The sequence below is a fragment of the Haliotis cracherodii genome, unplaced genomic scaffold (assembly GCF_022045235.1).
Source record: "Haliotis cracherodii isolate W230 unplaced genomic scaffold, xgHalCrac1.p SCAF_16, whole genome shotgun sequence".
In the NCBI taxonomy this organism is placed as follows: Eukaryota; Metazoa; Mollusca; class Gastropoda; order Lepetellida; family Haliotidae; genus Haliotis; species Haliotis cracherodii.
The window spans coordinates 24,226,307-24,240,311 of record NW_027266271.1 but is presented as its reverse complement, the minus strand read 5'-3'; the positions used below and the strand labels follow the sequence as shown (position 1 = coordinate 24,240,311).

At 41.8% G+C, this 14,005-nt stretch overlaps 2 protein-coding genes across 3 annotated transcripts in view; one reads left to right on the top strand and one right to left on the bottom strand.

Moving 5' to 3' along the window:
* The window catches only part of LOC139463974 (uncharacterized), a 45,636-nt gene extending 43,068 nt beyond the window's left edge, over positions 1 to 2,568 (bottom strand). For both annotated transcript variants that reach the window (XM_071245444.1, XM_071245445.1), the window contains exon 1: positions 2,375 to 2,568. In XM_071245444.1, the coding sequence (XP_071101545.1) occupies positions 2,375 to 2,480 (106 nt within the window). In that variant the 5' untranslated portion in view covers positions 2,481 to 2,568. The remainder of the gene's footprint in view (positions 1 to 2,374) is intronic.
* Positions 1,664 to 13,079, top strand: LOC139463972 (uncharacterized). The gene is made up of 9 exons (XM_071245442.1): positions 1,664 to 1,745; positions 5,385 to 5,604; positions 5,841 to 5,986; positions 6,897 to 7,026; positions 8,537 to 8,655; positions 9,089 to 9,278; positions 11,907 to 12,046; positions 12,289 to 12,382; positions 12,824 to 13,079. The coding sequence occupies exons 1-9, from the start codon at positions 1,697 to 1,699 to the stop codon at positions 12,972 to 12,974; spliced, it is 1,239 nt and encodes a 412-aa protein (XP_071101543.1). The 5' UTR covers positions 1,664 to 1,696; the 3' UTR covers positions 12,975 to 13,079.
* The last annotated feature ends 926 nt before the right edge of the window (positions 13,080 to 14,005 follow it).

Here is a 14,005-nt window from a genome sequence, read left to right as displayed (position 1 = left end):
TCATATTTGACAGTAAGAAAATGATCGTATGACAATGTAAATTGAAGGGTCTAGACATCTTCAGTTATATTTGTAACTATATGTTACGTGCACAACCGATTCTCTGGCTTGCACGCACACGCACACGCACACGCACACACAGAGATAAGGGTCAGTTATTCAAGGTGAAGTGAGGTGAAATGGGGTTTAAACGTCGCGTCCAAGATTATTGCAATTATATAGCGTGTGTGTGTGAGTGAGTGTGTGTGGCTGCTTGTACTAGTCCGGACAAATACCGATTTATATGCCGCAGATTAACATGAATACTCCACTCAGACGCACTCCACTTAAGTACCATCTTTAAACGAGGTCGGGGATCGCAGTTATTTATGTATCCCATCGTGTCTTGATGAAGAATTACTTTCGGGGCATTACATCCATTGTTTAGTTGGACAATGAACAATGTAGTTGTTTGATTTATTTCCTTCTAAATAAAATTGTGAACGCAAATATTGTTGTTATCAAATAAAACACACAATGAAACCCCGTCAACGTGAGGTGAGGTGAGGGGAATCAGGGTTTAACGTTTAACTTCGTTCACGATTAGTGCACTGGTGCCACTGATCCGGCAGGATACGCTCTCTTTTTGCGAGCACCCGTGTCAACACTAGCTAATAGAGACTCGTAAACACATGCGTAAAAACAATCGTAAAATGGGTTCTCCCTTAAGTAGATATTTCAAATGAAATGTCCATTTTATTTACAGAAACAAAGCGAAGGAAACTACAAGGGACATTGTCCAATCCTGGCAACTGTTTTATTATGTACAGAATATGCTGGCTTACAAATCGTGACCACAATATAGTCATTATCATCACGTTTGTTTGTTTGTTTGTTGTTTACCGCCGCACTCAGCAATATGACGGCGGTCTGTAAATAAACGGATCTGGACCGGACAATTCAGTGATTGCCAACATGAGCATCGATCCACACAATTGGGATCGATGACATTCATCAACCAAGTTAGCGAGTCTGACCACCCGATCCCGTTAGTCGCCTCTCACCACAAGCATAGTCGCCTTTTACGGCAAGCATGGGTTACTGAAGACCTATTCTACACCGAATCTTCAGGGGCTTCATTATCATCAAACCTTTCATTCAGTTACTAGTATCATTAAAAACGAATTATCAGAAATAGTTTTTATTTATACATAGTATATATGTTACAGTCGATGTGTAGAATCTGATTGACAAATTGACTGAACTATTTGCTCATTTAGTTGACAGATTGCCTACAAACATTAAGAAGGTCAAAAGGACGTAAAAACATCACCACAGACTAATTATGCTTGGATCAGAAGCTAGAAAAAACCCAATATACATTTTCAGTCTATTTGAACAAGAACTGAAACGTTGAGGCTTTTTGAAAATTGCCCAAGTGAAAAGTTACTTTACACAATGAGGGATTTTACACCTGGCCTGTAACATATATTCGTGGAAAAAAACGCTTCTAGAAACAAACCCTGTTGTTCCCATGGACACTATTTCACAATACCGTTATCTTTTGTCATAGAAGTTAAAAAATGTAACGGCGTGTGTCGCGTACACAAAGGTGTCCTTGTAGTCTACCAGATGTTACTCTCTCGATGATAACAATGTCTATTTCAAGCACAATATAAATATAGAGGAACTTTCTTGGTTGTGGACATATGGAACCATGGAGCTTTTGTGCCTATTCGTTTTTATGTTGTTTTCGACGGTTTCAGGTACGTTTTTATGTCTGTCAAACTGTCACTAAAAATGTCTCGCGTGTGGTGAAAGCGAGTGAGTGATTACTGCTTAACGCTGCACAAACTCTTCACGGCAATGGTATTGAGGAATTATCCATTTAATAGGATAGAGGGTCTAAATCAAATAATAGGGGTGGTGAAACACGTGACCTGAATTGTTCTATGATGCCTTCGAGAATCTCGATAAAACTTCGCTTACATTTGTTTGTTTGTTGTTTAACGCCGAACTCAGCAATATTCCAGCTATATGACGGCGGTCTGTAAATAATCGAGTTTGGACCAGACAATCCAGTGATTGACATCATGAGCATCGATCCACGCGATTTGGATACGATGACATGCATCAACCAAGTCAGCGAGCCTGACTACCCGATCCCGTTAGTCGTCTCTTACGACAAGCATGGTCGCTTTTTACAGCAAGCATGGGTTGCTGAAGACCTATTCTACCCCGGATCCTCACGGGTCCTTCGCATACAAGTAAGTACAGTTGAATGACTCAGTTCTCCTAAAGCACCATGTCACGTGCACTCACAAGACTTAACCACAGATTCATTAAATAGATTTAATCCAATGAAGGAAAAACAGTATGATCAGATGTTACTTACCACGTTGAATAACTGGCGGTTTCAGAAGGTAGCAGACACAAGCAGCACCAAAACATGTAAAAGACGATTCATTGGTACTGTAGAAGTCATTCGTGTGCCCAAACATCTGTTCTGTTGCTAATGTATGAAAAACTTGCAAACATCCCTGTCGGTTAAAAGCCGGGAACTCCCATTACTCTCTGCATAGACCCACATTGTCAACAGGTGCATTGTGTCATCAACACTGGTTTATATACCCGTCGCAGTAAGTGTCAGCTTAAGCTATCTTGAGTTAGTATCTCTTGACACTGCGAACTCTCCAGGATAGTTTCACGTGACTTTACTGCGTTGCCAGGTTCCTTTGCAAATATCGATCAAACTTAACTTACAAGTATAGTCTATAAGTATGATTTAATTTCTCAAATATTGTGGAAACCGGTTTGGTTTCTATAAGTATTAAAACTAATTTTGCGTTGCTGTTCACTGAACGTCCTCAGGCAGAATTTGCTGCGTGTGCGTGCGTGCGTCTGTGTATTTAACGCCTCAATCGGCAATATTCAGTCTATATGACGGCGGCCTGTACCTAATCGAGTCTGGACCAGACAGACCAGTGATAGATATTATGAGAAACGATCCGATTCGTCGTGGTACGTTGACACGCCATCAACGAAGCCATTAAAACCTGACCACCCAACACATTTAATAACCTCTTAAGACCATTTCCCACGCGCATTATTCACATGTTCCCAATTAAGTTGCCTCGTAAGCCTAGCAATGGTGTACTGGGGACATATTCTCACCCCCGCCCAACCTTTAGTGAACACCAACGCAAGATTAGGTTCGTTAGCAGCCGATTATGAGGACCGGGCGGTTACAGAGTTCGACTTGTGATTGTTGATTGTATGTCACTGTACATCGACATCGTCGATCATTGCCCAACCGCTGGTTTCACTTGACAGAGCTCGATGTTTTACTGTCCGCCGTGATGAAGGTGAAATAATGTTGTAGGTGGCGTTTAACAATTTCATTAAACGCGGCTCTTAGTTCTTCCTACCGCTAGGCAAAAGATCTGAGGACATCCCATTACGGGTCACGTCAGAGCGACCTTTCGCAAACTTTGACCGACCAATGAAATAACTAACAAAAAGACGACATTGGCCAATCAGAAAGCAGCTTTCTCGTGTTATGCAGCACTGTTCTCAACTGGGGACGTCCATTCCAAACTACGCTTTAAAAAATATTTTGAAATTTTCAATTAAAAAAATGAAAACTGAACAAAGGAACATTCTGGAATGTCTAATAGATGGCTTGTATGGCAGTACTTCCCACGGGTTATGTAATGTCTTTTCCGTTCAAATGTTTATCCCATCGAAGCGAGAGATAGACGAGGATTTTTACGGAATCAGTCGTACAGTCGGAAATGTCGTTCTGAATACCCCGAGTTAACCTTTTCCAGGTTGCATGATGAGAAAACAAATTCCGACTGTAACTTTTCACATTGAACATGCTCCTACAAACTAACAGTTTGAACTTAACGAATTTCATATAACTGTCTTCTTAAGCCCGATATGCTAAAACGAGTCTATTGTCCATACACTGTTCATAATCAAGAAACAGTCTGATTCACGCAATAATGAACGTCCGATTGAGACAATTTTAGTTCAACAAAAGAGTTAATGGCATAAATGTCCTGATAATAATTACTAACCATAGTTATGTAAATATTGTCTTCCAAGGTAAAGGAAGAAACAGCCGTCATATCGTATTTACGATAATTGTATTTAATAACAATTATATTACAATAGCAGAAATGATGTCAGCCAACGTGGAACGTTATGCACTACTGGACACATCCAACTAGTGGACTGTGTATTTTGAATAACAGACCACATGAGTACGCGCTCGCGCGTGCGTGTGTGTTGCCGAGTGTGTGACATTTCATTTTATTCTTGATAAACCGACCACGTGTGTGCGCGTCTCTGTGTGTGACAGTGTATTTATGAATAACCGACCATATATGTGTGTGACCAACAGTGTGACATTGTACTCTTAGGTACCCGACCACCTGTCCTCTGTGTGTGTGTGTGTGTGTGTGTGTGTGTGTGTGTGTGTGTGTGTGTGTGTGTGTTTGTGTGTGTGTGTGTGTGTGTGTGTGTGTGTGTGTGTGTGTGTGTGTGTGTGTGTGTGTGTGTGTGTGTGTGTGTGTGTGTGTGACAGTGTATTCTCGAATTACTGACCATGTGAGTGCGCGCACGTGTATGTGACTGACAAGTGAAAAACTATTATGAATTCGGAAGTCGTCTTTGCAGACAAGCATATGACAACAATCTTACCACGAGCTGAATTTTCTTGTAAACAGTTGAATTTTCTGACGATAATATATTGAATCTTTCCGCGCTCCTGGGCAATTCTCAATAGATAACACAATCTACGAACTATGGATATGAGCAGATGTTTGAGCTGGAGGGCACACTTGGACCTACTGATCGGGGTCATAATGTCAGGGGGCAAGGGTGGCCCAGTCGCCTAAGTCGCCGCAAGTCGCAGTGCAGAGTTGCATCCCTTGGCCACACCAGAAACCTATGATTGGGGGTTCGAATCCCGGTTCGCCCCAATTATGTTTCTAGGTTTGTCAGCACCATACCCGTGCTCGTCGGTCTGACGGAAGTGGTAAACGTCTGAGGCCTGCATCACTTCGGGCTTTCCTCCCACATTAAGCTGACACGCCGGGATATAACTGGAATACTGTACAAAGTGGTGTTAAACCCAACTCACTCACTCACTCATCATCATCATCACTTCGAAATGTGAAGACAATACGCAAATCACTAGATAAGCTTATATTGTTTCTTCTTTTTGTCTTACCATGTCGACCAAATTGTTTAAACCAAGGGTACATTCTACTTGCTGAACAATTATCGCTAAAATCATATGTTGTGCTAACTAATTTTCTGTAAAACCGATTGAACGAAAGCTTGTAGCTCTCCGTACTGCATGCAGTCTTTATTGATCTCATTACATACAATTTCAGGGAATAATGGAACCATCGATGTCATCGATCTCACCGACCTCGTAAACTGCAACGATTCATCAAGTATAATGACAGTGAATCAGAAGTGTTTTGATGTGTACGGTGTACCCCTCAAACTGCCAGCCGCGAGCATGCTTCGCAACCTGTCACAATCACCAACTGAATTAGTGAAAAACCTGTTGAGCACGTTTGACCCCACTTCAGCAGCTAAAGTTTGTAGGTGTGTATGAACAATGCGTGGAACATGACCACGTCTCTCAGGAAGCTGGGTCAAGATTTTGTTTGTGGAGTAGATAATGTTTCAGGTACAGATCACAACCAGATATTTCCTTTTAATTTTAACTATGAGTCTAAATATTTTCACTCAGTATTTTCAAAACTTTTGGTAGAATTCAGTTTAAGATTTTGCAAATTGTTCATGCAATAACGGTGTCGTATACAATTGTGTATTTTCAGTGATATTGACAGTTATGTGAAAGCGAGCGTGTGTAGCAGTCGGGTATCCAGAAAGTGTTTACTGGATGTACCCTTCTTGAAGGATATGTTTCCATCGGCAGACAAAATACGGAAGACAGAAGAGTATTCCTGCGCAAACGTGGGCAGTATGTATGGTTTTTAATACATTTCTTTGTCTAAAAGACAAATGGACTGGACATATGTTGTGAAAAGCCTATGCTGTCTTCTTGTTTTATTATGTACCTTGATAGAAGTGTAGGATCAAACATGATACACAGGGTTTAAGTTAAAAATAACTTTTAGAAATTCCGGGCAAAATTAAGTATCCACTTTAAAACTGGATTTGACCAAAACAATACAAACGTCATCCAGAAATGTCTATAGGAACCGAGTCTTTGAAGTATTTATATTCATAAATTAGTTAATATAATTTGAATTTTGATTGAACATTCAACTAAGAAATGTTGTATGTTTTTTTTTAAAAATAAGTAGTTACAAGAACAATATTTATCATTTACTGAACCGCATAGAAATATATCTCCATCCAATGTGACGCTTTATCCTTTTATTGTAGTATGTATCAAAACGTGCCTTGATTGGCAGAACGAAGTACAAATGTCACCTTACGGGATACGTTTTTTAGCCAGAGGATGTTATATTCGACATAGCAGAACCATTTGCTCCAGTTGATTTCTGTCTTGTGTTTCAAAAAGAGTATCGAGCCAGACCTTCCTTCACCATCATTAAGTACTCTCGATTCCAGTCATATCATCCCTTTCGTTGTCTAAAGAGCAACAGGGCGATTGGGAAGACAACTGACGACAACGTTCGCTCGTCGCACCGAAGGCTTGGGTTCGGTTTCCCTCTTGGATACAACGTGTGACGTCTACTTCTGGTCTCCCCAGCCGTGATATTGCGGCGTAGAAACAGACTCACTCGCACATACACAATTTAGTTCTCATATGTACAACACATAAACGCCAGACTAGATGTCTGTTCAACTGATTAGTGTTGTGGTTTCGTTGCATAACCTTATGCGTGTGATTGATTCTAAAGAGGTCAACCAAACCTGCCTGAAGGAAGTTTTGCCGAAAATCGTTGATTGTGCCAACATCACCGGCGCCATCAGCATCAGCGATCCACTCAGTATTAACATAACCGATTTAATGCAGAGGACGTTTTGTGCGTAAGTTACGATACTTCTATCAGATATTAATCCTTCAGATAACACAGGTATGTGTGTGCGTTATGATTGCGGCATTCTTAGTGTTGCTCTGTCGTTGAGGAACGAGCATACGTTGAAAACATTACTGTACCAAAGGTCAGATTAAACGGTCATTAGGAATAACAACAAATATAAAATCCAACTTCGGCATTCAAATTCTTCTTTGCCAGAAGGACAAATTCATTTCTTTTACTAATGCACCCACGCGCCCAGGTCCATAACCACGACCACGTCCATAACCACGCCCACATCCCCGGCTACGTCCATAACCAAGTCCACGTCCATAACCAAGTCCACGTCCATAACCAAGTCCACGTCATTAACCACGTCCACGTCAATAACCATGTCCACGTCCACGTCCACAACCAAGTCCACGCCCATAACCACGTCCACGTCCATAACCAAGTCCACGTCCATAACAACGTCCACGTCCATAACCAAGTCCACGTCCATAACCAAGTCCACGTCCATGTCTACGTCCATAACCACATCCACGTCCATAACCACGTCCACGTCCATAGCCACGTCCACATCCATAACCATGTCCACGTCCATAACCACGTCCACATCCATAAACACGCCGCCCACTTTACACGTTCTCGTCCACTTCCACATTCACGTCCATGTCCACGCGCACGTTATCGTCCACACATCCACGTCCACACCAACGTCTACACACCCACGTCCACATCCACGTCCACATCCACATCCAAACACCCACGTCCACACACCGATGTCCACGTCCACCTCCACGCACGTCCACGTCCACCTCCACGCCACGTTAACATCCACATCCACATCCGCATCCACATCCACGTCCACGTCCACGTCAACGACAATTCCCTTAGTGCATGACAAGCACATGCTACCTGTTCGGTTTCTCTTCATCGTATTTCCTCATAGTATTTTGTTAGCGATATTCTATCCATGAACAGGTTACAGAACAAACATGCTGCTAACTTTGCAAACAGATTAATGATATCAAAGGTTAAGGACCATGATAAGGAGGCAAACGTCATAACATCGAAACAGGTTAATGTATATTCTTTGAATTCCATCACTTGATGACACACTTACTGACGAAAATGTGGAAATGTTTTAGTCTTTGAGAGCAAGAAGGTTGTCATTTAAGTTACAACCGAAAATGAAATATATCCTTAAATTACCCTCGTTTTTGGTTATTTAATGTTAATTTGTGTTCGGGTGGATATGAAAATAGGTGATCTCCCTTGCAGGACGTGTTGAATTCAAGTAGAATTTCTTTCACATAAACCAATCTACCACAAAGTGGACTTAAATTTCCTTCACTTTTAATATTCATTGGTAGAGCAAAGGACATTGACAAATTGCAGGAAATAGCTGCTCAATTCTGATGCCATTGCGTCAAGGAAATCATTAACTTTACGTGATTTCAATTTTGGAAGTGTTCTTGAGTCATCATTTAAATGATGTATTGCTATATGCATGGCAGGTCAACACAGTTGATGATGGTATGTGGCCGAAGATTCATGCCTGCTTGTGGTCAACTCAGCATGCAGATGTTCGAAGCATCACAGCCAGACACAAGCAGCTGCACTTCAATCTCTACACGTTCGTAAGATAAGAGTGAGTGAGTGAGTAAGTTTGGTTTAGCGCCGCTTTTAATAGTATTCCCGTTGTATCTCGGCGTATTAGCTGAATGTGGGAGATGCAGGTCATAGACGTTTACCACCGTGGTGAAAGCCACGAGACGGGTTTAGACATGCTTAGAAACATAATCAGGGCCAACCGGGATTCGAAATGTTTTGGCACCCTTGATCTACTCAACCACGTCATATCATAAATATATTGCCCGTTATAAATTGTCCCTTTTACTTCACTTAATTCACAAAATACTATTAAAGAAACATAAGACAAGAGATTTACATTTTCATTAACTTTCTTAATTAATTGGGAACCCTTTCAACCCATCTCTGCCTGTTTGCGAAGTTACGTAATGTAAGCCTGTGATCTCCATATTGATGTTATATATTACCTTCATCAGATGTCAACGCTACCGGTGTAGATACAGTCCAGGTGGACTGTTCCAGCGATCAAACCATCCGAAAGGGCTACCTTCAATGCTTAATGAACAACGGGATAACGCTCCTTGTCCCAGAACAACCATCCAGTGATGCCACAAGTCAATATATCTTGAACGCAATGACATTGGACGAAAACAAGAAGCTGTGCAGGTACAAGTTTCCTTGCTAACCCTGTCATCGATTCAACAGCTTACAGCTGTGCAGGTACATGTTTCCTTGCTGACACTTATTGATTCAACAGCTTACAGTTAAGCCGGTACATACTTCCTTGCTATCCCTATCACCGATTCAACAGCTTACAGCTGTGCAGGAACAGGTTTCCTTGCTGACCCTGTCACCGATTCAACAGCTTACAGCTGTGCAGGTACAAGTTTCCTTGCGAACCCTGTCACCGATTCAACAGCTTACAGCTATGCAGGTACATACTACCTTGCTAACCCTGTCACCGATTCAACAGCTTACAGCTGTGCAGGTACATACTTCCTTGCTATCCCTATCACCGATTCAACAGCTTACAGCTGTGCAGGTACAAGTTTCCTTGCTAACCCTGTTATTCATTCAACAGCTTACAGCTGTGCAGGAACATGTTTCCTTGCTAACCCTGTCACCGATTCAACAGCTTACAGCTGTGCAGGAACATGTTTCCTTGCTAACCCTGTCACCGATTCAACAGCTTACAGCTGTGCAGGGACAAGTTTCCTTGCTAACCCCGTCACCGATTCAACAGCTTACAGCTCTGCAGGAACAAGTTTCCTTGCTAACCCTGTCATCGACTCAATAGCTTACAGCTGTGCAGGAACAAGTTTCCTTGCTATCCCTGTCACCGATTCAACACCTTACAGCTGTGCAGGAACATGTTTCCTTGCTAACCCTGTCACCGATTCAACAGCTTACAGCTGTGCAGGTACATACTTCCTTGCTAACCCCGTCACCGATTCAACAGCTTACAGCTCTGCAGGAACATGTTTCCTTGCTAACACTGTCACCGATTCAACAGCTTACAGCTGTGCAGGAACAGGTTTCCTTGCTAAACCTGTCACCGATTCAACAGCTTACAGCTGTGCAGGTACATACTTCCTTGCTAACACTGTCGCCGAAAATGCAGCAAAGAGGGTTTGGATGATCCGGACTACAGACAATAGATCCCACCAACCTCGCTCTTCTCTCAATCGGTTATATTTACCAATCACAATTTGAGGACGTGGTTTGATCAACGTGGAGGCTCTTCATAATAGAATTGTTTTGTGCACTTTTGCACACATATATTTGTCTGATGATGATCCTCTCGTGAAGCATGTCAAGACTCATGATGAAAACAAGGCATTCAACAGTTTACGTAAACGAGCTAAGGATGCGGGACATAATCTCAATGTCAGTGTTGATTTTGTTGATAGTTCTGTACTGCCGGACGGTACAGAAATGAGTGTCAATTAAGCGAAGTGCCATATCAAATCAGGTTTTCAAGGAAAGGCTATCTGAACGACCACTGCATCGAGTTTATGTGCAGTTTATGATCAGCAACCCTGCAGAGTCCTTCGCCTGGATGAGGTCGACTGGCCTGAAAAGTGAAACAGAAACAGCAGCCTTTCTGTTTGCTGCTCAGGACCAGTCACTTCCCACTTGAAACCGCCACTGTGTGATTTGGACTCAAAATTTAGATATGAAATGTAGAATGTGCAATGAATTTAATGAGACTGTCCAACACATTGTCAGTGGATGCCCAGCTTTGGAAAAAACACAGTGTCTTAAGCGACATAATGGAATGGCCCGATCATTTTATTACCGTCTTTGCAATACTTTTGTTTTGACACAGAGATCCATCCATGGTAAGACCCTGAATATGTAGAGGGCATCATGGAAAATGATAAATACAAAATTCTTTGGAGTAGGCCCGTATACAGCCTCAGACATACCCAGGCCAACAAACCTGATCTTGTCCTTTTTGATAAATCCAATGAAATCATTTATATCATTGAATTTTCTGTCCTTTTTGGCACTAATATGATTGACAAGATTCAGAAATAACATGGCAAATATGCAGACCTCGCTTTCGAAATGTCACGCTTGCATCCCAAGTACCAAGTTGTCCGACTCTCCATTGTTCTCCGTGCCTTAGGTTTGGTACCCTCCAATCTGTTGACTGACATTGGGAGAGTACCCGGGTTTACTGCCAGGAATACAGCCCTTCTGACAAACTGGGTAATGCAGTGTTGGAGAGTCTTCACATTCTCCGAAAAGTTCTCGATGGGTTCGACTAGGCAGCGCTTCCTCGATTCTTAATATATCATCAGCATGCGTTTATGAATCACTATGGAATATTGATGATACCAGGTGTTTGCGAAACAGTGAGCGTATCCTGTCCCACCGGTGGCACCCGTCACAAACAAATGCAAAAGCAAGTCACATGTTCATCTGCCAAAACACGGGAACATATGGCACAAGTCAAAATAGTGAATTGCATCGGACATCATTTTTGTCACTGATGCGTCAAATTTGGAATGGCCTCATCACGTCTGCCATATAACTGTTTGAATGCTTTACTGAGGCCTTGAATGTTGTAACCTTGATCAAACAACTTCTGAGAAAGAGTCGTATAACTCTCTTTGAAATCTAGGTAGAAAGCTGCTGGAATATTGCTCGACATGAATGGAAAGTTGACTGATGAAAAGTTGAAGTCATCCCTCTTGTCATACAGTATTCCTGAGAGTGTTTTGTCACTCTGAATTTTTATGCATAGATCTAAAAAGTAAACATAGATTTACGTTCTATATCGTACAGTAATCTGAAGAACTACCAGCTGGCTGTGAACTGTACTCTGTGGGTACAGAAGCAGTGCAGTGACCACGTGATGCAGCCCACGGTGGCCGACTCCCAGACAGTGCAGGACGGCTTGGCTAAACTCTGCGGCCACATTGGGGGTGAGATATGCGACATGATGTCGATCTGTTATTTATATGTGTATCTTTTCGGAAAAGGAAACGTATATGGCTTACCTGTTGATATTTAGACGGTAAAATTTGACATTTTTAAAATGAATTAAGCATCAAAACAGAAACAGAAGCCATGTATATTTGAGGAGAGGGGTTACCTGCAATTAATTGGAACTTGCTTTAATTTCGGAATAATACACTGAACCATCCTTACGATGATCTGTTCTTAGATTTCGACACCAAGTGTGTTCAAAATGCACCTAAAGCAGCGTGCGGCAGTAAACGACGCTCTTTGGCTTCAATTATCCTGAGACATCTGTGCGAGTAAGTAAACTTCACCATTCGGATGAATTCCCACTGCAGTTGCTAAATCATGTTTTGTCATCTCAAAGTTGTATTCACGTAGATAATAGGTAAAGGAGTCAATGCTCGTGTGAAGCAGCATAGAATATAACGATGTACTCTTCATAATGTGTTACAAATATTACAAAAATATTTAGACAACTTAATAATAATCTCCACGTGGTCAGGCATTAGGAACGATCCATACCACGGTGACGTGGTGACACTATTTCCAGTCAGACATTGGAACTGCCAGGTGTTAATTAAACGTACCGACAAGCTACAAGGAATATACCGACGGAGAGAGACACGCTTCTGTAAAACGGGAACTATTTTAAGAGTTTTTTATGCAAATGTTTTCATATGATATTTCTACTCAGGATTGTATATGGTAACTCTGGAAGTGCGTTTGCTTGTTTTCAGTGACACTAATGCCACCCAGAAGTGTCTGGTGTCGGCAGTGAGCGGCTGCAGCAAGACGACCGTCAGCATGTACAAAGATGTCCTGCTCAGCCAATCCCCGTCTATGTGTCTGAAGACAAAGATTGGATCAACGTCGGCGCTGATTGGCTAACAAAAATCCTACATGACAGTTTAAATACGCGATTGTACTGCAGTTAACCAATGATTCAACCATACCTATATGCATATATGAATATATAAATTACATGCGCAAACATATGCTGTTTCGTTTTCTTTTGCATTTGCCCAGTCTAATTGCAGTGAATATTTTGTGGTTGTGCAACGCTGCAATCAGCAATGTTATTCCTCATATGACAGTAAATATATATGTCAGTAAATAATCAAGGTAGGGCCAGACAAACATGTGGTTGATATCATGAGTAACTTCATATGCAGTCGGGGTACGGTGACACCCTACCAACCCTTCTGACTGAACCTTAGCATTCAATCAATGTAATTACCTCTCACGTCAAGCATTAGGGAGCTGGGTTCCCAAGGACTGTGAAAGGTTTGTCTAATTTTGAGTATAACAATAAAAACTCCAGTGAGTGAGTGTGCCTGCCTGTGTGCTCGCGTGCGTGCGTGCGTGCGTGCGTGCGTGCGTGCGTGCGAGGTGTGTGTGTGTATTTATGCGTGCATGGACATTCGTATCCTAGTTGACGTTGTTGTATTTAGGCTCGTATACCCGACACAAGTCCGACCATGAAGCTATTGATGTGCAGGGCCAGGTTTATTCTTTATTCAATGAAAGAAAGAATTGTGATTATGAGATTGTTTCAAGAAATAACTCAAAACGTGCAATTGATCTGTAATAAACGGAAAATTAATTGCATTCAAATGTATCACGCCTCGGACTCAAACAAACCATTTCAACGATTAGACACCTGGTCCTCGTGCTCTAACCTACACGTTAAATGTTGGGGAAAGACATTCAGGACAATTTGTTAAAAATGAAAGCAAATGTCATCTGAAGGTTACTGAGAAAAATATGGGACATGTTGGACTTCCTCATTGATAACATCTATGTAAAATTTGAGGGTAAGACATTTAGGCAAGACGTAGGCATCCCCATGGGCACCAATTGTTCTCCCCTTCTTGAAGATCTGTTTCTTTATTCATAGGAATCGAAATTTCTGCTCGGAT

What these genes read in the sequence shown, in the direction of transcription:
- LOC139463972 (XM_071245442.1), top strand. Translation starts at nt 1,697, where the DNA reads ATGGAGCTTTTGTGCCTATTCGTTTTTATGTTGTTTTCGACGGTTTCA. An exon ending in ATGCAGAGGACGTTTTGTGC is followed by an intron (nt 7,027 to 8,536) that starts GTAAGTTACGAT and finishes TATGCATGGCAG; the next exon opens with GTCAACACAGTTGATGATGG. An exon ending in ATCCTGAGACATCTGTGCGA is followed by an intron (nt 12,383 to 12,823) that starts GTAAGTAAACTT and finishes GCTTGTTTTCAG; the next exon opens with TGACACTAATGCCACCCAGA.